The sequence below is a fragment of the Morone saxatilis genome, unplaced genomic scaffold (genome assembly GCF_004916995.1).
Source record: "Morone saxatilis isolate NCDOM2014 unplaced genomic scaffold, NCSU_SB_2.0 Contig9, whole genome shotgun sequence".
Classification (NCBI taxonomy): Eukaryota; Metazoa; Chordata; class Actinopteri; family Moronidae; genus Morone; species Morone saxatilis.
Window position 1 is genome coordinate 4,363,661 of NW_023340268.1, and position 27,010 is coordinate 4,390,670.

Consider the following 27,010-nt stretch of genomic DNA (forward strand, 5'->3'; position numbering starts at 1 on the left):
CCTCCCTCCCTCACTCCCCTCTCAGCCCAGTCTGCTGGATTGGTCCCATTTTAAACACTGACGCTGCCTTGGCCAGGTTTAACCTCTGCTGTTCCACCACAACAGACCAAACCACAAACACAGAATACTTCACTGCCTCCGTCACCTGCACACGCTGACCTTTCCCAAGAGCGAATTAGATGAAGGATTGATTTACTTTTAATTTCAAGAATTACTTACAATTAGATACAACAGATTACTCATATAAACGCAGATAAATGGTATTGAAGGTAGAGTCCAAAAATGCTCCTTCATGCTCAATTTGTCTCATTTTTCCTCCTCCCTTTCACATGAGACAAATTACTTATGTCAGGTAAAAACATCTCAGTTCTAGTTTTGGTGATTTTCATGCTTTTTACACAAATTAAAGGTCCTCAGTGGGATTTTACAACACATGTGCACATAAAACTTTCAAAAATAAGTGAATGATTTCACTCTTGCATGTTAAGGTTTCAAAACTAAGCCTGTGTTTTTTATTAATATCTGTAAATTGACATTTTGGACAAGCAGCAACACAAGTGAAATGCTGCAAATATTCCGGTTCAACCTGGACACAGTTTACGCAGTGCAAATGGTGAACCGTTTCCAGAGTTTTTATCAGCTAATTCCATGAGGGACAGATGGATGGTGGTGAATAAGAGAAAAAGCCTCATCTGGCTTCACTTAACTTTACGACTGTAGTGATTTAATATAACGTTTGTCAGTTCTCACCTGTGCTTGTCAGGGGCAGCCGTCCTCCGACGCACAGTTTTGTAGACAGATGACTTCCTCCCTGGCTACTGAGGAGCACCTCCAACACACTCAGACATGTATATTCACAAACACACACATATGGGGCTAATATGGCCACAGGCTGAACTCAACATGCTCGTCGCTCCTGGCCTTCGCTCTCTCTCTCTCTCTCTCCTCAGACAGCAGGAAGCTCTGCTGGGGAAATAAACTATCTAGACAATCCCGAGTTCAATTTATTCACATCAGCTGAGTGATTCACTGTGCAAACAACCACGGATCTCTTTAACCTCACTTCATGGTCTCTTTGTGGCTCCCTCATTTGGGATTACAACCAGATTTTCTGATTTTATCCACCGCCCAGAAAAACACACACAACTTCAGGCTATGGATTCAAAGGGAGGAAGATTAAGCGAAAACAAGAATATGACAAAGATATAAAAGCAAACAACAACAAAAAGCAATAAATAGACTAGATAAATGTTTCTGCATCTTAAATCACAAAAATAGTTAATTTAGCATTCATACCTGTGCCCTTGCAGTTCCTGTAATGCACCAACTAATGAATTCATTCTTCTATAAAGGAGTACAAGCTCAGTTTTTCAAATTTTACTGACCTTATGTATGAAAGTTACCAGCAAAAATTACCTATTTTTATTGAAATTTGCAACCAGCTTTTTGTTTATGTTTAAGATAAGTTTAAATAACACTTTATTCATTCCCAAGGGACAAATTAAATGTTACAGCAGCACCAGAAGCTAAAAGATAAAGATACAAAAAGTGTAAACAGCATAAGCATAAAATAAACAAACTCGAACTGGATAAGATTAAATTAAAGATAACTGCAGATACAAAATAAGTCAAGGAACGTATACAGTAAAGAAATCTTGATACAATACAATAAGCTAGGTATCAGCTCTTTGTTTATACAGACTATATGAATGCACAACTTCATTTCACTCATGTTGCGGGATTTTCTTCGCTGCAGAATTCACTCCTCGTTGAGATCCCTCCCTATCGCAACCAAAGGCTCTCCACTCCGGTCCACGTGAACTTCTACGTCTGCAACGGCAAGAGGAAAAGAAGCCAGTACCAGCGCTTCACCTACGTCCCCGCCAGTGGTAAAGCTCCTCCTCCTCATGCACATTTACTACTTCTTAACTAACAGTGAGTGAGCAGGTAACTGACAGATTATGGTCAATACAATACTGTAACTGCCAGCCAATCACTGCAGTTGATTAATGATATACAACCTCACCAGAGTGCTTCACAGACATTACATTTTCACACACATTAAATTTTCATACAAATGTACCACCAAAATAAGGAAAAAACCAACTTATTACCTCTAAGCACATCCTTGCTTATTCTGCCTTTCTTTTACTCTCCTGTCATCACCGCAGCACTTCACCGCTCTCGGTTTTGCTCTCTGCCTTTCATATCCCAGACTAATTAGAAACATTTTTGCCAGCATTTTACATCTGAAGACGAGAACAAACAGTTTGTTTTCCCCCTTGTCTGGTGGTTTTGCTTGGGAGGAACAAAGCAACGCTATTATTCCTTCATTGTAAAAAGAGAAAAAAATCTATAAAATCTGTTCTTTTCCATACCTGTAGCTGCATGAATGCTGCAGTGACTGGACACACAAGGGTGGGGAAGGGGCATGGGAAAAGCATGTTATTTGAATAGAGAACCTATTGCCAAGCTAAATATAAACACTGACCCACCAACTGAAATGTAAAAACCGCTGCTAATTGCACTCCGGGCTTGGAGTGAAAATCCAGTGGGTGGTTCAAAGCTGCGATTCAAGCGAACTGGCCCAGCCCTGTACGTGGGCGACGGAGTGCCCCACTGTGAAAGTGGAGCATTGTCCTCGGGATGCAGAGAGCGTAAGGGAGGGAGAGAGACCGGGGGACAGCTAGTCTGGTCAGTGTCTCCTAAAGGGCGAAAGTCTGCGTGAACAATATAATCTGCCAGTCTGCAAGAACCAGGAGAAAGTCAAGAAAAGTTTCAAACAAATGGGCCGAGTGGAGAAACAAATGAAGGACTAAATTGTTCAATAATGAGATATATAAATGTCAGTTTTTCCTGTATTTTAAATCACGTCACTTTAATTCTTTTTGCAGCAGCAGGTGTTGCAACAGCTCGTACAAAAACAACAGATTTATTTTGGGACCTGCATTACACGTGGCTGATTTTCACACTCCGGAAACCCGGGGGCACACTCTCTTTTGTGGCAGCACAAACATTTGCACTTCTTCTCCTTTCTGTGCATCTGCCTATCCGCCACAGGCAGACAGACACACTTCCTCCAAACGGGCCCAAAATAGGGGTGCATGTGCTATTTTGGTGCTGTGGTTGGTGTAACCATCTCATTGCAGTTCCTCTTTTACAGTTGTTGACAGTGGAGGCTTCAGTAAGGCATGATGCGTCCTAGTTTCACTCTTTTTTTGTCAATTTAGCTCCTAATTCAGCCCGGTACAGATTAAAAATAACTTTTTAAAGAGGTTTCCCTAAGAAAGGGGAATCATGAAAAAGTAAATTAACAACGTGTATCAGTAAAATATGAGAATAAGAATTGCAGAAAGTAGAATAAGGTCAAGCGATTCACTGTGTCAGCTTCGATTTCAAGCACATGCTTCATATTATAATCTAAAACAGCTTCAGTGCAAAGAAAAGAAAGAGTGGATCCAGTTTAGTGATGCAGTGATGAAGCTCGGGGTCAGAGCCATGCTGTCGTTTGCTTGTAACTGGACTGAAACGCTTGTTATATAAGATGGATGTCGTGTCAGAAGCTGCGGCAGATTGACAGCCCACATATTTAAAACTTGGTGTCAGACATGTTTTACACTGGAATCTGGACGGGTGGCCAGGATGCTGGCGACTGAGAACAAGCCCTGCCTCATTTGAACTCTCGCTCATACGATAACCACAATCCTCAAACACCCCGAAAGCCTCCATTTTGTCTTTTTCTGCTACATCTTGTGTTAAAAAGCAGCTTTCACGTTCAGTTAAGCTTCTCCTATTTGACTCAATGAGCGTGCAGTAATTTATTTAAAATTGCTGAACCCTGCTGAGCATGAAGCTGCTGTTACAGAAACATATTTCATATCGCACATTTAGTGGGTATTAGCACCAGAGCAGGATCCAAAGAAAATAGCCATTTTATTATAGAAGCAGCTGGATGTTTCTCGTGTTGATGAGTCATCCACTTTTTTTTTTTCCTGCTTTTTTCTACTTTTTGTGAATATTTTCAGCAGGGTGGGAGAGCTCAGGCCCAGACACAGAGTCTCATTGATGAGAGTGTTTGTTTGGCAGCGGGTATCCTAGCCACAAACCCACTCACTCACTCACACTTGCAGGAAGGTTGGAATATTTACTCATTTAGCTTTCCCTTTTTCTGTTCTCCCTACTCCTCTCTCAGTTCCAACAATAAAGACGGAGCCACACGACGACTACGACGCCCCTCTGGTGTGCAGCCAGCCCGGTCCCGGCCTGTCCTTGCACCCAAAGCAATACTTCCCCCCTCAAGTCATGACCCCGATGATGACCCCCGACCTCAGGCCGTGTGTGGTGGGCGGGGCTTACTCTGTCAGCCAGCCAAGATTGGCAACCAAGCCCTCCTCGCTGCCCTCCCCGTCCTCTCCGAGCACCAGCCCCAAACTGCACGACCTGTCGCAATCGCCCTTCCCAAAGTGCCTCCCTGCCGGCCCAGCAGTCCAACACCCGGGCCAACAGTCCCCGATCCCGCACGTCTCCATCATCCAGGAGACACCCGGGCGCTACCAGCCGCCCAACCTCTACCCTCCCAGCAGCTGCTCCTCCTCTCCGACCTCGCAGCCCTCCACCCCGACTGACGCCCCTTTCTCTCCCACCCACTGCATGACACCAGGCAGCACCAGCCCAGGAGCTCAGCAGCACCCCAAAGTGCCAGAGAGGGGGCGGGCCTCGCTTCAGGAGGACGGCAGCCCCCCGACGCTCGCTGTCAGCATCAAACAAGAACCACAGGAGCTGGACCAGATGTACCTTGATGATGGTGAGTTTTTATTATTATACAAAATGATGCTTTTATAACTCTCTAATCCAGAGTATGGAAACAATGAAAATGTGAACACCCTGTCCAAACTCCTAATTAACTAAACAAAAAGGTTTTATATCTGCAGCTGCTGATATTTGATCAGTATCATATGACTCACCGATCACTTTTCCAGGAGCTGAAGCTTTTGGCCTCCAAAAGTCAGTCTGGAGCTTTTGTTTTGGAGCAAATCTCCTCAACCTTGTGTCATTTTGGGGAAAATGTAGTTTTCTTGTCAAGAATTAGATGAGAATACTAAGACCACTCTCATGTCTGTCTGTTAAGCATGAAGCTACCGTGTACCTGTAGTTAGCTTAGCTTAGTATAAAGACTGGAAATGGGGAAACAGTGAGCCTCGCTCTGTCTGAAGGTCAAAATCCTCCTACTAGCACCTTTAAAGTAACCTTTCCGAGGCAGCTGGACTTGAAGAATCCATCTTGCCAGACTTCAATTTTGCGTTAAAGGCACGGATGTATTAAGACGAACTGGATACGGCGTCGGCTCCGTTCATTCCTATGGAAGCTGCTCAGTGGCACATGAAACCAAAACTGTTTGAAATTGCAAATTACCCATCCACATGCTTCCACATTGTTTGGCTCATAGAGCAAACGAACAAGAGACTTGCGCTGGTCGAGACGCTTACTTTATCTATTTACTCTATTTAATAATGCAGCTCTTGTAGACTTTCCAAATGGAAACTGAATGGATTAAATTCAGATAGTGAAACGAGTCATTTTGTGAGGGCGTTGATGCTAAAAAACTATTATCCACCATTTTACAGTGGTTTGGCCACTATGTCGAACTGGCTCCAGAGTCCAGCGCTCTTCCTGTGGGTTTGGTTTGTAGCCAGACTACAGTGGTACCGGACCAGTCAGCATCCTTTGGAGGAGCTACTGGCAGGTGTGGTGGTGTGGCGCTGCCGAGAAGACAGCGCGGTCTCCTGTAGAGATTAGCATATAGATGCTGCTACCATCAGTTATATTCATTATACAGAGTGTTTTTTCATTAAAAGAAGAGCAAAAAATGCCACTGAAGGCTTTTTTCAAAAAAAGGTGTTGGTTGAAATTTGCCTGTTATAGATGATGATAGGCAGACATTTCATCTAATCACCTGCCAAGTATCTTTTTAAGGTTCCTGACCTCTTCAAAAAACTGTTTCCAGGAACAAATTCCCACTTAGTTCTGTGTAGCAAACCATCTGGCTCACTGAAAGCTCACTAATTAACATGTTATTATCTTGTTCCACACAAATTTTAAGCGTTAAAACGACACATGCTTTCATGGGGGGGATGTGTGCCAGACTATTTCTATAAAATCTCCATAAGAAAGTATATTTTCAAAAATGTTATGTCAAGTAATTTTTCAATGCAGGACAAACAAACATTGCCAGTTCGCTTGAAACACATTTGACCTATAAAGGCTGAAGAAAAGTTGTTTTGAGGGATGAAAAATCTAATCACACTAACTTATTGTAACTGAATTCAGCAGGGAGATAGACATGCTGACGTGTCTTTCTTGTGAAACTATGATATCACTGTTTATGTCAGTTAGAGTATTTTGGTGTGGGAGTGATGACTGTGCCAAAAGGTTTACCACTGCTGTTGCATGTCTTTAGACTTTTGAACAGAGGCTGTCAAAAGCATTTCTCAATATCTCTTTTCAAATTCTGCTTTCCATTGCTCTCAGCTTTCTTCTAACTTCTGAGGTAATTAGATCAAAGAAACCCGGTGGTCTAGTATTTGATATATATGGCTTTAAACCCTGAATGTTACAAGCCTGCCAAAAACTCGCTGACATAATAAATACAGTTTTTTTGTGACCCCCTTTATTTATCTCAGAGAGAGCAGGGTTTTAGGAGCATAAACTTTATGATCTCACTGCTCTGGCCCTCTGCGCTCACCGCTGAGGTTCGGGGGCCGTGCCCTCTGCGCTGCAGTGATTTGAAATAAATTGGATAAATGATCTTCCTCGAGGCAAGACGAAACAGTCCCTGGCTGTGTGCACGAGTCCTGTGGAGGAAAAGAAGTGCAGTAGATGAAGAAACACTAACCAGCAGCTATCAGCGGACAGAGAAGCGGGGCTTTGATCTGACACCAGAGCCCCTGCTGAATCGTCTGGCCGAGCTTCCTGGCGATGGCGAGTGAGACACTGTTGTCGGGCCGCAGACTGTAGGACTCAGACTGTTCCCGTGCCACTTCCTCTGAACAGTCTGGGTAAATACATTAACACTTGTTAGCACTGTCTGCGGGGATATTTGGCAGGCTAGAGCAAAAAAGAAAGATTTGATTTTGTAATTATGCTCTCGCTGGTGCCGCAACTGCTCGTGTCTCTTGAGGATTTCTTTGTTTGAAACCAGGTGTAGTTAAAGTTAAATCTAAGTCTGTAAGTACGCCACCATAACCATAATGGATATGGAGGAGCTGGGCCTCCAATTACACTTGTTTTCACTGGCAAATTGAAGGAAATTTTACTAAGCATTCCAAACTTAATGTGGCTTCTCACTTCATTAAAACCTCTGGCAGAGTTTGATACGACTTTTTGCTTTATGGCCTCACTCAGGTGTGATGTTACTGTAATTTTAATGTCGGCCATGCTCGTTAAAACTCAAGCCTGCGATATCTGAGGCTTTTAGAGGAGCTGAGACACTGACTGTCATTAGAAGTATTCAATGAAAAATGGGAATTCTGTGTGTGTTTTTGGGCTGTAATTGAGTATATAATGATCTGTACGTTGTTGCCAGCAGTCAAGGTTACTCACTGGCATTTATTTATTTAATGTAGCACAATTAAATTTAATTTCAGAACAATTTGACCTAAATGATTTAAGTGAATAATTTAACGCATGAATATTTAACCACTTATCCTGTCAAGTAACTGCAGTTATAAAGTAATGTCACACAGTCAGGTGTTTCGAATCTCCCACCCGGACTTTGCTATTGCCCTCTTATCTTGAATCAGACCTGATATCTTTTCTCGGTTTGTTCAGCCCTCTCATATTCATCAGGATCCTTCTCTGTGACACATTTTTTCACACCGTCACAAACATGTCCACAGAAAATCTGAATCTAGTTGTCTGCCGCCCCCAGCAGCAGGGTGCACTTTCAGAGCTCCACCCACTGCTGAGGCTGAGGGAGATGGAGGCCGGCCACGCCGCCATAAAACTTGCTGACTGGAGAGGTTTGCATGCTTCCCTTTGGCTCAGAGAGAGTCTGGAAGAGGCGGCCAAAGCCATACGTTATACTGCACAGTAGTGTGCCGAGGACTTTTGTCAGCGGTGAGGTAACATGAGCAAAACATGTGCATTTTGAAGTCAAATCTGAGCCAAAAGGCATTACGAAATGTTTTTTTATGGCGTGTTGTGGCCTTGTTAGATGTCAGAACAGCACAATTGATGACCAGAGACTTTAGATGATCATAGGAAAAGTATTTGAGAGTGAACTTGTGACTAAAATTCGACTGTATCTGTCTGATTATATGCACTAAAACTCACTTCGCTTCTTCAAACTATTTGCAGCCACAGCTTCCAAAAAGAAGTAATGTTCACCGTTAGTTTGTGAGATCAGAGCATAAAGGATTTTCACCCTGACTTTACACATTGCCACAATGAATTATCAGCTGTTCTTTTTATTAGTTTGTACTTAGCGTGGTACCTCATCATTGGTTTATCGCATATTCTTCAGCATCCAACATCTGTTATGTATTACTTGTTGCCAGTTACAGTTATTGATGCATTTCTTAATACAATCAGTGGCCAGAAAAGAAAGAAAAAAAACACCAGTATGATGTAATGCAGTGTAACAGCCCTGCAATTAAAAATGACCTCACTTTAAAAGTTTAGCTTTTGTAGAGACTACTTTCCTTTTACTCTCCTGCTTTAGGTATTTGTGTGTTGACTGCATGGTGGTGTTGGTGGTGGACTGAATTAAAACTTTTCCACCTGATTTGAATATATGGAGGATCAGAAACACAGTTTAATACAATCTGATACAACAACAACAAACACCACAGCCTCGATGATGACTATAGAGTTTCCTTTTATAGATTTTATTTGTTAGATTTTACTTAAACAATTCAGACAATCACTGTTACACTGATCCATATTGAACCGTCATGTTTTTACAGTAGCCTAAACGGCCTTCAAAGCCATCGTAGTTTCTCCGTCCTTCCTTAAAAATTCAGAATAAAACAACAAAACAAATATAAAACGACAGATAAATCATGTTTATACAAGTGCGGTTTGTGTATTTATTTATTGTTCAGGACTCTGTGTATGTACGTCGACAACAAAAACAGATTGTTTTGCTGTGCTGAGCCTTTTTCTTCTGGTTACTCAGTGTTTAAAGAACGTTGTGGTAATATTTTGCTGACGTCTTTCTCCCTTTCTATTATTCTATTTTCTTGAGGCCTACAACATGCTATCGTCCAGAAACTGTATTTTTAAATAATACCTGGGTTAAAACAAAAAATTGGCAGAATCTGTGGTGAACTACAGAACCGCTCTGTGGGACTGACTTGCAGTAACCCAGTAGGAGCCTCTTTATGTGGGCCAAGAACATCTCGTGGCTTGTGGCCTGGACTTGACGTGGCAGTAAACGTGGTGGCGGTGGTGGTGGGGGGTGTTTGTGGTGTTCTCTGCCCCCCAGCCTTTTTTCTCTCATTGTCCCACTGGTCCCTCAGCTGATTTATTCCCAGTGTTCAGAGGGAGTGCTGAATATCTCGCCGGCTGATCGGTTCCTCTGTAGTATTGTGTTATTACAGGCCCGGATCATGTTGACGCGTTTCAGACCCTTAATGAGGCAAACAGCGCTGTCCTGCTAATTGTTTGGGAGTTCCTCGTTTGTCGGGGGTTTCCTGGTTGGAGAGCCGGGCTGTATCAGTCAGCTCCAGCTGCTGTGGACCTCCATGGGACAGGAAACCAGTTCCTGGATTATTTCATATCAAACCCCACCTTCCTCATTCTTGAGGTCTTAAAAAAAACTGTAAAGTTTAAGACAAATTAACTCGCTAACATCGCAGTGCCTTGTGTTGAATGAACAGCAATGCAGTGAGGTTATTCGAAGATGTTTGTGGGTTTTATGTCATTATATTACATGCATGATTTAATAAACCACAAATAATACAGTATACTGCATAGTCACACTTTTTCCAGTGAGCCTATATTGTTTCATAAGTTAATTCAGTGATTCCCAACCCAGTGGTTAAAGAACTAAGTGACATATTTTATGGATAATTCATATTATATTCAACGCATAACAATCAATTAACCAAAATACTGAACACAACAACTGCACGAAATGTGTGCAAAGCATTTTCCTGTGAATATTGCATTAGAGATGAGGTTTTCTGATATTTTTATACTTTATAATTATCTGTATTATGTCTTTATTTTATTTTTAACAATTATATGTACTTAAACGGCCTCTTTTCGACAAATTCATTGTGTTTCTTGTCATTTTTCTATTAGGTCTTTCGAGGCTGTTTAGCAGAGAGTGAGAGTGTGTCTTCACCATGACCTCTTCTCTTAGTTTATATCTTAAAGAATACTCTAAACTTCAAAAATAACATTTTCATTTAGATTTCCTCACACAAATTAATAAAATGCTGAGAGCGTATCGTATTTGTTTCTTTCTTACATCCATTAAAATCAAGAAGGCCTCACAACCCCTCATGAGGCTTTGGTGACTCCTAGTAGGGGCCACGACCCTCAGGTTGGGAACCAGAAAGTTAATTCTTGACCTTGGAAATAGCCGTTTAGAAAACAGCATCCTTACTAGGTCCATTTAGGAGCTGCTCTGGAGCTTTCGATCATATCAATAACAGACTTTGAACCTCAGCTTCTAAGCCAACATGGATGAGACGTCAGAAGCGTTTTCTTGACAATGTGGGTAAACTCCATCAGCTGATTAAGGTCATGTGATATGATGGAAACCTCCAGATCAGCTATTAAATGGAGCTTGTTAAAATTGTTTCCTTACTATTTATTATTTCAATCTGATCATATATTTTTACAAAAGTAGTGATCCCTACAGTGACTGAACAGCCATAAGATCACATAAAAAAAGTTATTTACTTTTCTCAAATTTCAGTAGAAGTTGAATCCAGTTATTTATTTCTGAATGACAAACAGTTTATTATCCCACTCCTGGTGTGAAGCGTCTCTATCACTCGACTGTCTCTTCAGATCAATGTGACCAGAGAACACATGACACAGATGTCACACTGGTGCTGAGCCTATTTTAGGACTTTGTTGTAAACGCACTTAGAGATCAATAGATTGACTTTTTTTTTCAATTAGATCCTCCACATCAAATGTGACAGCCCAATGAAAAGTGGGCCATGGCAACAGACGAACAAACAGTAAATGTTGTGGCCTCAGTGGGACAAAAGATAAAGTTTTACTGCCTGGCCTTCTTTGTTTTATATCATAATAAACTACTGAATCTGTCTGAATTCTCTTCTCTGAATCTTTGCATTATTATGTGAAAGTTATCCCACCACATATGGCCCACGATGATGCGCAAGGAAAAATATCTGAAGGCCATAATTCACCCGTGATTTTGATAGTTAGCAGACAGCTGATGACATGATGTGGAGCTCTGACAATATCATGATGTCCTAAATTTACAGCCGGCGTCGAGGCTCGATGCGCGCGTTGAGAAGTCGGTGTAATAACTTCCCCTTGAGGTCTGAACTCAAAGATTATATCCTTCCACCTCCAGATGCGCAGAAGGTCAAAGCCAGATCAAATAGAGGAGAGGAGGTCAGTCAGTTCAGTCTGGGCCAGGGAAGAGCACACATGGCAGCGGAACGACACGGCTGTAGCAGGGTGGAGATGAGCGTTGAGGTTTATTTCTTCTGGTTCAACTATGTCTTTTGGTAATATTGGTCATATTCTCACATTCACATAGTTGGTGGCTGATGATGAGCTCTGGTAGAAAGCATCTTGCATTACCGTATACACAGAAAAATAGACCATTGTAATCCTACTGTTACCATAACAGAGGTGCTACTGATCCTGATGAAGGTGACGCTAAAGTCTCCAGGATTTTAGGTTTAATTCACTCAAGTCAAGCCTCATTTAAGGAGAAGAATTCATTCTCTTAATGCACTCCACATGAATATCGCACAGATGAGTTTACCCATTTATCTATGATGTATTACGCAGCTAAAATAAAGGGCAAAACCAGTGGCTTTGCATGTTTTAGCCCATTATCTGTAAAACACAAATAGAAAAGTTATGGGGGTTGATTTTTCTACCTTCTGTCTCAGTACACAATCAGTATCAACTTACAGGGACCTGAAACTTATTTGAGATTGTTAATTCATCATAATTATCAACTTGTCCCCTTTATTCATTAATTAAAGTTCAATTATTGTTGCACGAAAGGTCAGTCTCACTTGAGAGTCAGTTGCCGAAAAACAAACTGTTCATTGCATTCGTGATCTTTGTTTTAAGACATCAAAGCAAAAAGCAAAACATTTCTATTTTACTAAATTGATGTTTTAAAAGGGATTTGGTGGCAGCCTACTCTTAGATGTGAGACGTAAGTGTCCTTGAATGCACCATTATTATGCTTTCATACAGTCTTTGCTCACAGCAGCATTATCACGCAAAATGCATAATGCTATGAACTGCCCGAAATCTGGAGAAGCAACAGAGAAACTTGGTATATGATACATAAGATGTAGTAAATGGGATAAGACATGCAAAACCACCGGGTTGGTCCTTTAAACTCCGGTTTAGTATTGCACATTCGTAAAGTTTTGGGGGCCTCACAAGAGATTTGAGAAAGAATGGCCTAAATCGAAGCAGCAGAGCCCGAGATGTTTTGACTTATTACTCCCTTGTATGTGTTGAGCTCCAAAATCCTACAATTCCCACAATGCAACCAATAGCATAATTTTCGTTTGACATTTTCTGTCAGTCTTTCAAACCCCTTATCCCGGTTTATAACGCAGGCTTATAGAAAGCTCCCTCCAGGACCGCATTATACAACTGTTTTCACCAACACATTCTCACTCCCAGCTCATCAAATACTGCAGCTGGGTCAGTGACCCATTTCAAAATGTGACACTGTAGCTGCCCCTCGCCCGCCATTTTCTGGACCTGCAGGGTCATGTTAGCAACAATTACTGTGCAATATCAGCAACTTCTGGGCAAGTTAGGAATAATAAATATGCAACGTCCGGTTACATTTTCAAAATAAAGCTTGTTATGTGTTTACATTATGAAATTTCTGTTGTTTGGTTCAGTTTACACTGCAACAACAGCCGAGAAACAATTCAAATATTCCTTAATATAATCAAATTTTCTTGTATTGAGCAAAAATATCTGCCATTGGGTTAAGAGGGGGCCGAAGTTGTTATTACAAGCAATGAAAACTTAGTTTTTTATGACAGACTTTCTTATAATATTTTGCTCACTTTATTGAGCTGAATTTAAGAATTTGTAGGTTAATCCAAGATAAATAAGAGACACAATTAATTAGATAGTAGATAGATTAGATAGATAATTAGATTACTTTAAACAACACAATAAAAAAGTGACTTTTTCTTAAATTAAAGCACTTAAATTCTTTTTTCAACTAAACATCTGCTACTTTTACAACACTGGAACAAGACAACTTTCTCTTAAACTGAGAAGTTGTGCAAGTGGTCTTACTCTTAAATTAAGGAAAATAATCTTGTTCCTTTGCTGGGATATTATGCAAACCATTGTTGTAACTTGTTACTGGTTAAATCTAGCTCAGTATTAGCTTTTATAGATTAATTAACAAGATCATTTTTCTTTTTAGACAAAAAACATTTTTACTTTCTTGAGAGTGCTTTTTTGAAGCGTAGGCCAAAAAACTACTTGGTTAGGATTAAGAAACATAAGTTAAGTACATGAATAAAACGTAACTGTTACTTCAGAGAAATTGTTTTCTTTTTGGTTTCACGTGGGACACAAACAGCGGCTTCCTGGGGGAGCGGAGGGCCCCTGACAGAGCTGCAGTGTTTGACAATGTGGGAGTAAGACCGGGTTGCTTTTCACATGCTGAGTTTTACTCCTCCTGATGAGCAAACTGACTTTTTTATGTGTAAAACTGGCGGAGCGCCCCTTTAAGAGTAATCGTTTGAACACGGAGGATGGGTTTATCCTTTTTTGGCCCTCCGTTGAATCCAGAGGAAGTGATTCAGAGCACCTGAATATAAATGTCACTGCTGTCTTGACAAGAATCTTCCACGCTGCCAAATCCTTGACAAAGACATATTGCTGCGAATCTCACCCTGTCCTCATAGTCGCATAATAGGTTCAGTGTGTTTTTGTGACACACTCATGTGAGTTTGCTGCTGTGACTGTAGTTATCAAACCTCTCAAGAGATTCTTCCTGTTCCTTTATTAATAACAGTCGATCAGTGAGCCAAACACATTAACCTCATGTCTAGACGAGTGTAACGTATCGTTCTGTGCTCTGTAATTGTAAACAGCTTCAGTCAATTTGGCTGATTCGTTGTTCAGAAACCAAGTTTTGGACACACACAATTGTTGTAATATTTTTTTTATTACCTTATGTGATAATCACACATTTATATGTTTGTGTTTTTTTTTTACCATGGCAGCCACCTGCACACTTCCAGACAGCTGTGTGTGCGTGGAATTGTTGCGAGGCACGTACACCCTATTATCTTCTCCGTGATAGGAAGTGAGGGGTATTTCTGGTAGGAAGCGGCTGTGCCAGTGCTGGGTCACCGAGGGAAGGGCTGCTCTGCTGCCTGCAATGAAAATAAAATAAATGTTTATAAAAAAAGTAATTCCATTGTGTGGAGAGGAATCTCAGGTTTCCAGGCTGCTTTTCCAGTCAGTCAAAGGGAATTCCTCCCTCGGTCTGCTGGCTCGGGTTCTCGGGGGCTGGCTCCAGGGGTGTTCCCCTTCCCGTTGCACATTTCTCATCCTTGTTATAGCTGAGTAAGGGGTCTGATCCTGAACCTGGACCCTGATTATAAGAGTGAAAATCTGATTAGAGAGGAAGGAACTGTGGAGACTATCTCTTCAGAAGTTATAAACGAGTTCACAGATAAGAACGGTGAAAGCTGATGAAAAATGAACCGTCTCAGTCGCCTTTAGGATAAAAAAAAACAGTGATTTGTCATTTTCTGTGTTATCAGTACGTTGATATCTATATATTTCCCTGGTTTAGCTTCAGCCTGCCTGCTCAGTTGCTCTTGGATCATCACCCCCTCCGTCAGCCAAAGAACACAGCTGATAAAAACAGATAAACAAGTGCACCTGGATCCTTTAGAGACAGCAGGAGGTTGCATCATCTCTCTTGATAAAAAAAAAAAGGTCTGGGGATCTCAGATATAGAGTGATTCTATTAGGCTGGCTCAGAGGAAATAACAGGTCCTATAGAGCTTCAGAGAATTGTATTCATAGTGGCTAAAAAAGGTACCTTAAAGCTACACTAATAAATATTTTTATATTAACAATGTCACTATGTGTAATGTGAAAGGTGTCACTTGTAGTGATGAAGCCACAAAGAATGATCCCTTATCTCTGCAGTTCCCCTCAGTTCTGTGGAGCATCTTCCATCTTCCTGTTTTGGTTCAGTCTCACCGCTTTTATCAGCGTAGTTTCCAGCAGCATGTGGCAGCTATTTACAGCCAAATCTCAGACAAATGGTTAACAGACATTGATAGCAACTTGGGACCTTGTTTCTGAAAAAATATGTGCCGTAGTTAACGATAAATAATCTTTTGATCCCGTCTGAATTGTGCCATGAACTACACATATAATGTTTGTCCAGTTATAACCCAAAAGTCACACGAATGACACATTCTAGCTCTTACAGTAGCGACTAACTCTCCTTTTGCAGAGCTGCAAACAGGAAGACTACCTGTGGCATCCCTCATTATATATGCATATGTGTAATTCATGGCACAGTTTGAATGGGATCAAAAGATTATTTCTCTCGTAACTGATACCGTACCGTTCTCATTGGAGACACCAGAAGAGGAGGGACTTTCTCTCTTTAATGATATGTCAGTGTTGTGTTTACAGCTTGTTGCACTGCCATGAACATCAGTTTATGCAGGTTTAAGCAATTTTTAAAGGCCCTGAAAAAATATTCATGAATACTCAGCAACTAAGCAAGTTTGGGAAAATGACTGCTATTTTTTTTTTAAGAGTTTAAAGTTGGAGGGGCTGCGAGCTGAGGTGCTGCTAACATTAGCTCAGCTTGTTCCTCTGATAACTTAAAGTCCAGACGTGATCCTTGATCCAGTTAAAATAAAGAGTTAAAAACAACCAAGATCTAAACAGTCTATGATAAAAAATGTCCCCATGCACAAAGGGGATGTGATGCCATTGACAGACAACCTGTGTAACTCACCAATGCCTTAATAAAATGACAGATTTATCCAAGTTTGTTTGTTGGAAACATTTGGGATAATTTAAGTACACAACTCAACAAAGTATAGTGTTAATAGACATTTTAAATGTGTAAATGTTACATGTAATATCTTTAATACTCAGCTGATGAACTCCATCAGGACTGTGTGTGTGGGTTTGATTGTCCTGGAAACCACAAGTTAACAACTCAGTCATCAGTTTTTGATTCAAACATTTTTAAATTCTGACTCTGCAAGAAAATATCTGACATCACCTTTTTCCCATCCCCACAAATCTCTCATCTCTAATGTGTGTAATGTAACATCAGCACAAAATGTGATGCTAATTGAGAAAATAGGTTTTCGGGGCCTTTAAAGATATTACATTCAACATTACACTGCACATGCACACAGTCGGCATGATGACGTTACTCCATGTGACCTGAGTAGTGTCTCACGTACTGATCATCCTTTTCTCTCTTTTTCCTTTGCAGTCAACGAGATCATCAGGAACGACCTGTCAAGCATCTCCGTCCACAGCCACGCATAGTTTCCCGTCAACCACCAAAACTGACACAGAAAACCAAAAACAAAGGGAGACACCAAACATAAATCTGACACTATGCTTTTCATGCTTGGACTACAGCATGCAGGAAGCAGCAGAAGGAAATGCAAGGAGAACAAATGTAAATGTATTGTCCAGATGACCAGGGTCCAACGCGTGCCTTGTTTTTCATATAAAATGCCTTTACACAGAAATTATCCAAGGAATACATGACATAACTGACTTTTTTTAAGACATGTAAATTGAGTATGTAGCAACAAACCTGCCATCCCGAAACCCCCCCACAACAAAGTATGCTTTTAGAGGACCAAAGGTTGTTTTATATGTCTTTTTTGCTGCAGTTTGTAAATGTTTCGGTGCCTATGAGTTATGTAATTTGTATATACAGTATCTGTAGTGCTTCAGTTTGCATATCGGGCTTTACAGAGAGACAGTTTAGAAGAGAAGTGCCTTTTTTGACTGGAAACAGAAATATATATGGGTTTGGTTCAATAATTTTTAAAAGCGAGATAATGTAACATTTGCTGAATAGTGGCTTCTGTGGTTACAAATAATAATTAAAGACAGTGTAGCACAAATAGAAAATGATCATAAAGTCAACAAACTGACAAAGAAATGTCTGTTATACAGTAATATCTATTAAAAACATTAGCTGACATTAGCCACCAAAAGCTACTGGTCATACCAGAACAAATGCGGCTTTAGCAACAGACTATATGAGTGTATTGAACTGATCAGGGGAAGTTTTATTTCTTTTAGAGTAAACTTTGAATTTGTAAAAGGAAGAATGTGTTATTTCTTCTTTCAAAAGTTGCATAGTCTCACTTTAAATCACATTTGGTCAGCATGTCTGTATGGGCATTTGCTTGGACAAATTAAATCAAGAAGAATTAAAATTGAATACATTTTCTGTATTCACAGCCAACAATAAGCACTTAACCACTAAACCTGTGGTGTTACTTGTGGTTGTTCCATTAAGACAAGTTACTCTCACTTGAAGTCACGCAACAATGGCTAAACTTTCCAGATGATAAGTTACCCGAACCTCATAGAGTTAGAAATGTCTTTATGCACTCTTACAGCACAGAGAACTGTGTGTAGTCACAGAATAAGGAGTCGTTTTGTGTCATTTTTTAAATAAAAAAATAACTGACTTGAAAATAACATGAACTTTGGAGTAAAATGTTGGCTACAGTAACATAGGTTTTCACTTTTATCAAAGAAGAAATCATCTCAGTTTTGACGAAGCTTGACTTTTATTTTTACCTGGAAGCTATGCAACATGCAGGTAGCATTTAGTCTCTGAAAGAATGTAAACATGCACAGTTGTAACGGAGAAGGTCTCTAATCCAAAGAATAACAACGGTGAACAGCAATACAAATATATAAATTCTTTAATGTTTGTTTTTGTATTTTCATATTTATTCTCTTCGCATGTGCTCTGTTTATTCATGTTTATCATACAGCTTCTTCTACATGCTTACCTACATACTGTGGTTAATCTACTAATGTGTTTGCGCTCTTATAGCAAAACTGAATGGGCTTAAACACTTGTTCCCAGTTTTATATGTATTTATAAGTCTTAATCCTTGTAACTGAAGGGCATGAAAGAAGCCATACTGAAATGTTTACCGAGGAGGTTATTGTTAGTCTACAACTCATATTTCTGCTTTGTGATCTTTTTTTGTGTATTTGTCAATAAATAAGGCTTCATCTCTTTAATCTGAATGATCTGTGTCTTACTGTAGACAGAACATGAAATCAGTCAATACATACTCAGATCAGATCATAAAAACACACAATAACAAATATTTGTTCTTTTGGACAAGTTGCTTCCTGCTTTTCTGTCGATATCAGTGGTTTTGCATGTTACACATACAGAGTAAGGTTTAAGTTAAAGTTCAATATTGTCTGTTAGATTTTGCTGCTGTTTGGAGTTGTGTTACTGCAGCTTAAACCTTAAAGTCCCTCCACTCAAAAATATGTTTTTCTTCTTTTCTTGCTACAGTTGATTGTTTGATCTTCACTCTGCAGGATGATGTATGTGCAGAGTTTGACACTAGAACGATGTTTTCACATTCACCTGCTGAAAGTGGAAAGTTTCTCTGTGCTCATTGAGAATCAGGTTTTTAAGGGGGCGGGGCCTACGAGCGTAAATTGTGACATCACAAATAGTTTGGAAGTCAAACCTGGTCCAGTTTGCAACTTATACAAGTGTGATGTAGAAACTTGAAGCCACTAGAGCACATACATTAAGGCCCGTTTTACACAACAATGATTTTTGCATAAAATGGTAAACTTGTGGCAACGCCGTTTTGGGGGCCTGAAAGGGGCAAGCTTTTGAAACCGGGCTCCTGAGTGCAATCTTTTTCAAACACCATGGTTACTGTTGCTGTGTAAACTGCCATAATTACGACACAGTCCAGCGTCGCTCATGACTATTACGTTTTCAGCCATTCGCTGTAGTCATTCGCGAACAGAAGAACAAAAATAACAATATCGAGCTGTGTTTGTGTTTACAAACGCTCCTCCAGCAAAGTGTAGAGTTACTGCACCATTACTGTGATCAGCAGAGACGCATTAATTTCATAACAAAGTAAAAAAAACAAAGTTACAGCGCCACCTACTGGTCTGGCATGCTCCAATCATTTTTCAGATCCGTGTGCATGAGGATCGTTTTCAGTGTGTTTGTATGAATGCTGAACTTTGGATTTCAGCATTGTGTAATCATGGCCTAAGAATAGACTCTACAGTGAAGTAGGAAACATCTTGTCTCCAGCAGGAAAACTTCAAGAGATCAACAAAATGTTCATAGTTTCTGTCATTTAAAATAAGGTAGAAGGAGTAGATGTATTTTTACAGATATGAATCTGGAAAAAACATATCAGACACACATTATTGTACTCAGCAGATCATTTTTATACATCCCTGTCTTAATACATGTCTGGAAAGGATCCTTAATTTAAGTCAACTTAATATTATTGTTCTTTTTCACACTGTAATACAGATGTCAAATAGCTTTGGATCTCTGTCCTTGCAGGTAATATCATGCAAAAAGGACATGAGAAACAGTCTGTAGAGAATCTCTAAAATAGTTTAAAAATGTAGCTTAAGAGAACAAACATACACTAAGCAACCAAACAGCAAAAAGAGAACCAGCACTTTACTATGTGATACCACCAGGAGAGAAAAACTCCACTGACAAAGAATTCCACGCTTGCTTTTTGCATGCAAGCTTGTTTCCACCGTAGCTTTAAAGCAGAAATCAATCTCACATCCATTAAACCCCCCAACCATCACAAACACAGCATCTTACTCTTCCCTGCATCCACAGAGGTCACCCCCTCTCTGCAGATCTATATTAGTGTAATTAAAGCTAAAAAAACGTTAATTTCACAACATTGTCACACATCGATCACTCCAGTGAGAATAAATCAGTCAGTCTTAACATCTACTGTTTCAAAAGCCTTTATTTGTATTATGTAATATTACTCTTCAAGGCCTCTCCTCTGCAGTGTGTGAGCTGTAATACACTGACACCCTGTGGTCTAAATGATTTATGCTGGTTTGTACACATGAATGAATCTCAGCGCTGTCAAACAGTTCATAAATGATTGGTGTTTGTATGTTTGTTTGTTTTTTATACCCTATAGTGTAACAGCCAGACATCCACCGACACGGAAACTCTGCTGTTAGGGAAATCAGGATGTGTTGGAATCACAGTTTGTTGTTTTTGCTTGTTCCACCTCTCACCTGTCTTAGGTGCATTAGGAAAATCAAGAGTTATTTTTACTCAGTGAGTCGATTATTCTGCCGGTCATTCTTTGGTGACAGCCGAGCAGCAACTGAATACACCTGGTAAGTGCTGACTTCACGAGTGTTGAATGTTACATTATGTAGGATTGTAAGTTTAACTGACAGCTCAGAAAACATATTGGTTGTTTGATATCAAATCTGAAGTTCAATGTGTATTATTTTTGTTTATTATACATCAATTGAACTTAATTAAAAAAAAACATTATTTCACTGGAAGAAATGTCTGTTATCAGGTTTCTTTTAAACCAATTAATGCATTTTAGAGAATAATTTTTCTGATCTGTTTTATGAGTTTCAAGGTCCTAGTGTATAGGGTTTTTCTAAATAACTTTATTTGTACTGGAAAAAGTTTGAATTATTAGTGCATTTGTGCATTTGTATTACTTTTTAGAAGAGAATAAGCTAAACTTGCATACTATCAAATCAGTTGACAGAATTACAAGGTCAAACACTTTAAGACATGAATGAAGTCAATGTTTATGAATTTTACAGTTTGTCTCTCTGTATTTATCTGATATTTCTAATCTCCAGCAGCAGCTTATCTCAGATGATTTGATTCTTTCAGTTCTGCACACCAGTCCAGTAAGATGGAGGTTTTATTCAGCAATTTCACCGTCAACTCCAGCGAACCTGAGAGCTGTGAGCTTGGATCGGACTATTTAGTGGGTCTCGCACTGATTGATATCCTTCCTCAGCTCCTGGGACAACCAGTGATCATCCAACTGCTGTTGGCCGCCTTCACGTCCAAGAAGACGATAGATATCCTGAATTTCAATTTGGCCCTCTTCCACACCTTGCAGTACTTGATATCCATTGTGCATTTAAGTGTCCTGTTTTTGGATCCAACCATCCAGATGAAAATACTCAAGTTTTTGTTAGTGTATGCACAAATCGGAGGCCCGATGAGTCTGTCTTTTATCTGCATGGAGAGATACGTTGCTGTAAATCACCCCACGTCTTATCCTCTGCTGAAGACATACAGAGTCAGGGGGGTTTGTGCTGTGACAGTGTGGCTCTTTTCAGTGCCCTTGGCTTTAGCAAATATTTTAGTTGTGGAGACTCTCGCCCCTTACACAGAGCAAACATTAAAAATGATCCCAATGTTTGTGTTGCCGTTTATGACTGTGATGGTGGTGCGGTCCAGTGGCAGCATTGCGAGGACGCTGAAGAAGTCCGGCCCAGGGAAAGGCAAACTGCACCCTGTTAAGAAGAGAGCCTTTAAAACTGTCTGTGCCACTTCATACATCACTTTGTTTTTTTACACTCCGGTTACTCTAATGCAAAGGTGTATTATTTTTGATGCAGATATATATAACTGCCTTGTTACACCTCTATGTATATTTTTGTTATCTGTTGCAAGTGTTGTGCATCCAATGTTTTACCTCTACGCCCAGGGGAAGTTGTTCAACTTCTTTAAGAAAGCCAGATGATTTTTTTCTTTCAATGTTCTTGGCTGGGGTGGCAGTGGATTTAACATTAAGAGATAAGAAATTATCTCATTGGTTGTGTTAAACTTTCCATGACCGACTTTGTAGGTTTCTGCCTCTAATGCCAAAATGTAAATTATTATGGAAAATATGATGATAGTACCTTATGAAAATGAAATGTAAATTAGGTTTGTGTTGATAGAGTGTTTCTTTTGCATTCAGCTGTATGTCTATGTTGATGAAAATAATATTTGTTTGTTTGTTGTATATTATAGATAATCCCGACTTTTACAATTTGATGGTTTCAGGCTGAGCTGTAGGCACAACATCAGACTTTGTCCTTGCATTTAAATACACCATATGTCTATAACTATGTGGCCTCCTCTTTCTTTATACTTTTGTGTATACCTTTGGTGAAAGGCTGTTTGTATGCCCTTTAGGTACCCTTTTATTGCTACAGCATAAAGTTATATTTTAGACAATAGTTTGCTGTAATGTTGTGGCAATAGTTTATAAGGGTGCACCTGTGACAAAACCAGAAAGTTTTCCCGAGTTTGCTGTGGAAGAACTCGACTGGCCTGCACAGAGCCGTCACCTCAACCCCATCTAACACCTCTGGGATGAACTGGAACAAACCAGGCCTCATCGCCAAATGTGTGAATGGGAGCAAATCCCTGCAACGTGGTTTCAAAATCTTATAGGGAGTCTTAATGAAGAGAGGAGACTGTTAAACTGCAGATTAATGCTCATGGTTTTAGAGTGAGATATTTTACACTTGCATGTGTACATACTTTTCCACATCCTTTTGGCCATATACTGTATTGTCAGTATTGCAACAACCACTACGGCCCTACTCTGGTGAGCAAAGCTATACTGGGAATTTAGTGCTGTCACAAACTCTATGTAAGAATACAACAAACAAAAGAACAAGCAAACCACTATAAGTTATTCCACCTTAACTGGTGCAGCAAAGCACCAGGGGAGAGGGAAATGTCAGTCAAGTGTAGTTTGCAGATGCCCACAGACTCATCAGAAGTCAAATTAAGGGAAAACACCTGTGTAGGTGGACTGAGGCTACGTAGGGGCTCTAAACAAAACAACAACCAGTCATTTGAATATTTTGACGTGTGTTTGTAATGAAAACATATCTTGTTTAGTTACTTACTGACTTTATTTATTCAAAGAAAGACAAAAGTGGTCAATGTTGCATTCTAAAAAGAGATCATCTGTTACCTGATTGTCCAGTTTGTGTCCAGTCAGGTCAACATAAAGACAACAGGTGCGTAAATGGGATTATGTCTTTATAGTGTAATGCGACACCACATAGTAAACAATATGATTAAAGCCAATGTAAAAAAAAAAAACATGAATGTGATTGCAGAATTATTATATTACAAACATTAATTTAAACTTAAATAAATTTGTCTACAAACTGTACTAGTCCGATATTTTTACTCTCAATATAAACAGAAAGGCACACAACACCTTAAGCAGAATAAACAATCAAATAAACAAATCTAAGACCTGAAGGCAAGCACTCATAAGTGAGTGATGCTTATTTGTCAATTCAAGGAAAAAGTATGTAACAAAAGAGGCAATAAGTTGCTTTATCCCTAATAATTGCCACTGCACACATACAGCTGTCAGGGTAGATTTATACAACCCAAACTGTATCTATTACATAAATTCACCACTTCCACATGTGCAAAGTTTGATGATCAGTAAGGTTACAACTAGCTTATATGTTGTATTTATGTATCTTTGTGGTTTGCTTTTCTTGTAACAAGTGGAAATGATTCAGATGTTGCAAAGTGAATAAATCAACAGGCTTCCTCCTTAATATCCACAGAACACTGATGTGACGCCTGTCGAGCCCTCACTGTATCTGCCTCCAGTCTTCATTTAGGGACATTTTGTGTTGCATGGGTCCCCTGATGAGAAGTAGCTATACACACTGACCACTGGAAACATGGTCACAGCTCCCAGCAGGGAGCCCAGCTGCACTACGGCTCCACACCACACGAGAGCACTGTGGCCTTCGTCACGCAGGATCACCCCGATGATCACCTTCACATAGGACAGAGTGAGAACAAAGAGGATCCAGGCCAGCACCTGTGGAGCAGAGGGAGGTGAGTTTGAAACCTGATGTTTTTTTCACTGTTTTGGATGCCTGTATGTTGTGTTTCAACTCACAATGATGACACCACCTGTGGTTTCATTAACCAGCAGTGGACATGGACTTAGCACCGCCATGGCCATTATATAAGCTCCAACTCCACTGCCTGTCACTGTGAGAGCTCCCATCAACAGCAGGGATCTGTGAAATGACACATTACTTTTTCAGGGTTTAATTTGAGAGACAGGATCTATTAATGTTTGCATTTAAGGATCAAAACAAAAAATGCCCAACAAAGGGAGATACAGTATACTGTGGCACAATATATGTATATTTATATACATATTAAAATGTGTTTGTCCTGCTCCAGATGTTGGTGGACAACTGGATTGTACGTAGAGCTGAAACAATCTGATTGATTAAGTGGCAACTTTTTTGATGATTTATATTAATGCTTTGAGTTAGTTAGTTAGTCTTAAGCAACATTCCCAAACATTTAGTTGCAGCTTTTCCATGATAAGGATTTGCCGCATTATAAATGCAAACTGAATGTGTTTTGGGTTTTATACTATTGGTTGCACAAACAAGCGATTTGAATATTTCACTTTGGGTTCTCATCTCTCTATCAATTAATTGAGAAAATAAAACCAGTTAATCCACTGGTTCCCAGCATTTTTCCTTCAGGGACCCCTTTTCTATCATTGAGTAAACTGACAACCCCTCTCTAACTGACATATTTTATGGATATTTCACATTATATTCAGTGTATAACAATAACAGTACAGAACAACTAATAAACTGTACAATGAACTCAAATAGTGAACACAATAACTGCAGGAAGTTTGTATAAAACGAGAAATTTGGATACATTTTAAGCAGATTATTTGTCTTACAATTTTTTAACAATCATGCATACTTAACAGGCTTCTTTTTGGCAAATTCAAGAGCCAGTCCATACCGTACTCCTTATAAATGTATTTACAGAGACGCAACAGATCTTAAATCTAAACTTTTAAAATAATTTAATCTTTTATGCTTTAGCGACCCCTTGTGGGGGTCCAGAGCCCAGATTGGGAACCACTGGGTTAACCAATAATAAAAACAGCTGTTTCAGCACTACTGGAGAATGACTCCAACCACATTCTGACAGTTTTCACATTATTTTTTATACCATTTAATTCTTAATTTAGGTTTTTCTAAACAATATTTCAGTCTTTTTCCAATCCAATATTTTAAACTTTTGGAGAAATTGCTGTCAGTATCTTGAAACAAATACATTTTATGCATTTAAACCTAGCACACAAGAAAACACACATTATAAAAGTAAGTATATTGAAACTTAAACAGTTTGTTTACATTTTACAACCAAAAGATTCAAAAATTTCAGAGGTTTCTTCTTTTTCCAGTTAAATGGTGTTTTTTGGGACTTTTTCCTAATGCAGACTGATGGTCTAGGATCGAGGGTCTTGCAGGTCCAGATAGTAAAGCTTCAAGGCAAAATTTGGGTGATTTTGGGTTCTAGAAATAAATCTGACTTTGTTAATTTTTTTACTCCTTTTGTATCAAACCCTCAAGCCCAGTATTGTGTCTTAAAGTGAACAGTGAGCAGACCACACACAACACACTGACCTTATAGGGAAGAACATGGCAATGAAGCAGGCGAGCGGGTTTGACACAGCAGCCATGGTGGCTGATAGGTGATAGGCATTGTTCCCGTATGGCATGCATGAGTAGGACTGCACTGAGGGAAGCACCACGTTGGTCAGAGCATTCGCCCAGGCCAGGATCACAAAGATATAAAACACCTGCATCCAGCTGTAAGAGCCAGTGCCAAAGCTGCTTCTCTGCTTCTGGTTCGCAGGTCTGTACGGATCCATCATGGGCTTCTGCTCGGCCCACTTCCTGTTTTTCTGCGATTTCTCTTTCACCCTGTTGGTGTATCGACCGTTGGGATGCTCCCTGGCCACAGATGGGTGGTAGTTCAGCAGCAGGAACGCCACCAAGCACACCAGCATCATCGCACTGAGGAAGAAGAAAAACACCTCCGCTGAGAAGTTGGCCGGCTGATACTGGGCCTGGAGGTCATAGGTCAAAGCACTGTTGGAGGTGTTCAGGGTGTGGTTCAGAGACTGTGTGCTGTTTATGCAGTGCATCACCCCAACACCCTGGATCAAAGCCACTAGAGCAGGCAGCAGGCCACTCACACCCTCCCCTATGTAGTAGGTGGTCAGGTACTGGGGCTTGAGACGCATCATGAAGGGCAGGAAGGTGACGGAGGAAGTGCAGTCAACAGCAGAGAGGAAGAAAGTTAAGACCAAGAGGGCTACGCTGCGAGGAAGACCGGCGACAACAACAGTCTCCTTCCAGAAGAAAGCCATCAGGAAGCTCGCCACGGTACCCAGGCCGATGATCACATATATGACAGCGGTCTCATTCAGGGCGCCGGGCCGGAAGCGATGCATCAGAGTGACGAAGAGAGGCCCAACGTTGGCCATCTGGATGAGGACGGAGAGGTAAGAGGGCAGGTACCATCCCTCTGGGATCTGTGGGACAATGAGGGGCAGCTCCACCCACAGGCCGTTGATGGAGACCCAGGAGCCCATCCCGAACAGACACGCCAACAGGTGAGTGAGAAGGGACATGTTGGAGGTGTGTTTCTCTAGAAGTAGACAAAAAGAGTCAGTGAATTTCATGACACAGAACATCCGCTGGTAGTTTTAATTGCAAACTTGTTTATCAGCTGAACTCTGACCTTTGAGTAGAGATTTGACTCTCTGCCCGAACCCGATTGGACCAGACACGAATATTTTATTCATAATGCATGCAGCTGTATTTTTAATAAACTATTTTTATTATTTATTTATTTAAAGCAGAA

General features: G+C 40.2%; 2 protein-coding genes across 3 annotated transcripts in view; one reads left to right on the forward strand and one right to left on the reverse strand.

Moving 5' to 3' along the window:
• The window catches only part of nfatc1 (nuclear factor of activated T cells 1), a 43,280-nt gene extending 24,782 nt beyond the window's left edge, over window positions 1–18,498 (forward strand). Inside the window, exons 8-10 of the mRNA XM_035681787.1 lie at window positions 1,757–1,889; window positions 4,193–4,804; window positions 16,706–18,498. Of these exons, the coding sequence (XP_035537680.1) occupies window positions 1,757–1,889; window positions 4,193–4,804; window positions 16,706–16,761 (801 nt within the window). The 3' untranslated portion in view covers window positions 16,762–18,498. The remainder of the gene's footprint in view (window positions 1–1,756; window positions 1,890–4,192; window positions 4,805–16,705) is intronic.
• A 4,687-nt stretch (window positions 18,499–23,185) lies between these two features.
• si:ch73-196l6.5 (riboflavin transporter 2) overlaps window positions 23,186–27,010 on the reverse strand; it is a 5,188-nt gene continuing 1,363 nt past the window's right edge. The window contains exons 1-3 of one of the 2 annotated variants that reach the window (XM_035681799.1): window positions 25,765–26,777; window positions 24,213–24,336; window positions 23,186–24,131 (exon numbers count right to left, since the gene is read on the reverse strand). In XM_035681799.1, coding sequence (XP_035537692.1) covers window positions 23,922–24,131; window positions 24,213–24,336; window positions 25,765–26,777 — 1,347 coding nt within the window. In that variant the 3' untranslated portion in view covers window positions 23,186–23,921. Of the gene's footprint in view, window positions 24,132–24,212; window positions 24,337–25,764; window positions 26,795–27,010 lie in introns of those variants that run through there. The other variant, XM_035681798.1, reaches the window with a different exon arrangement.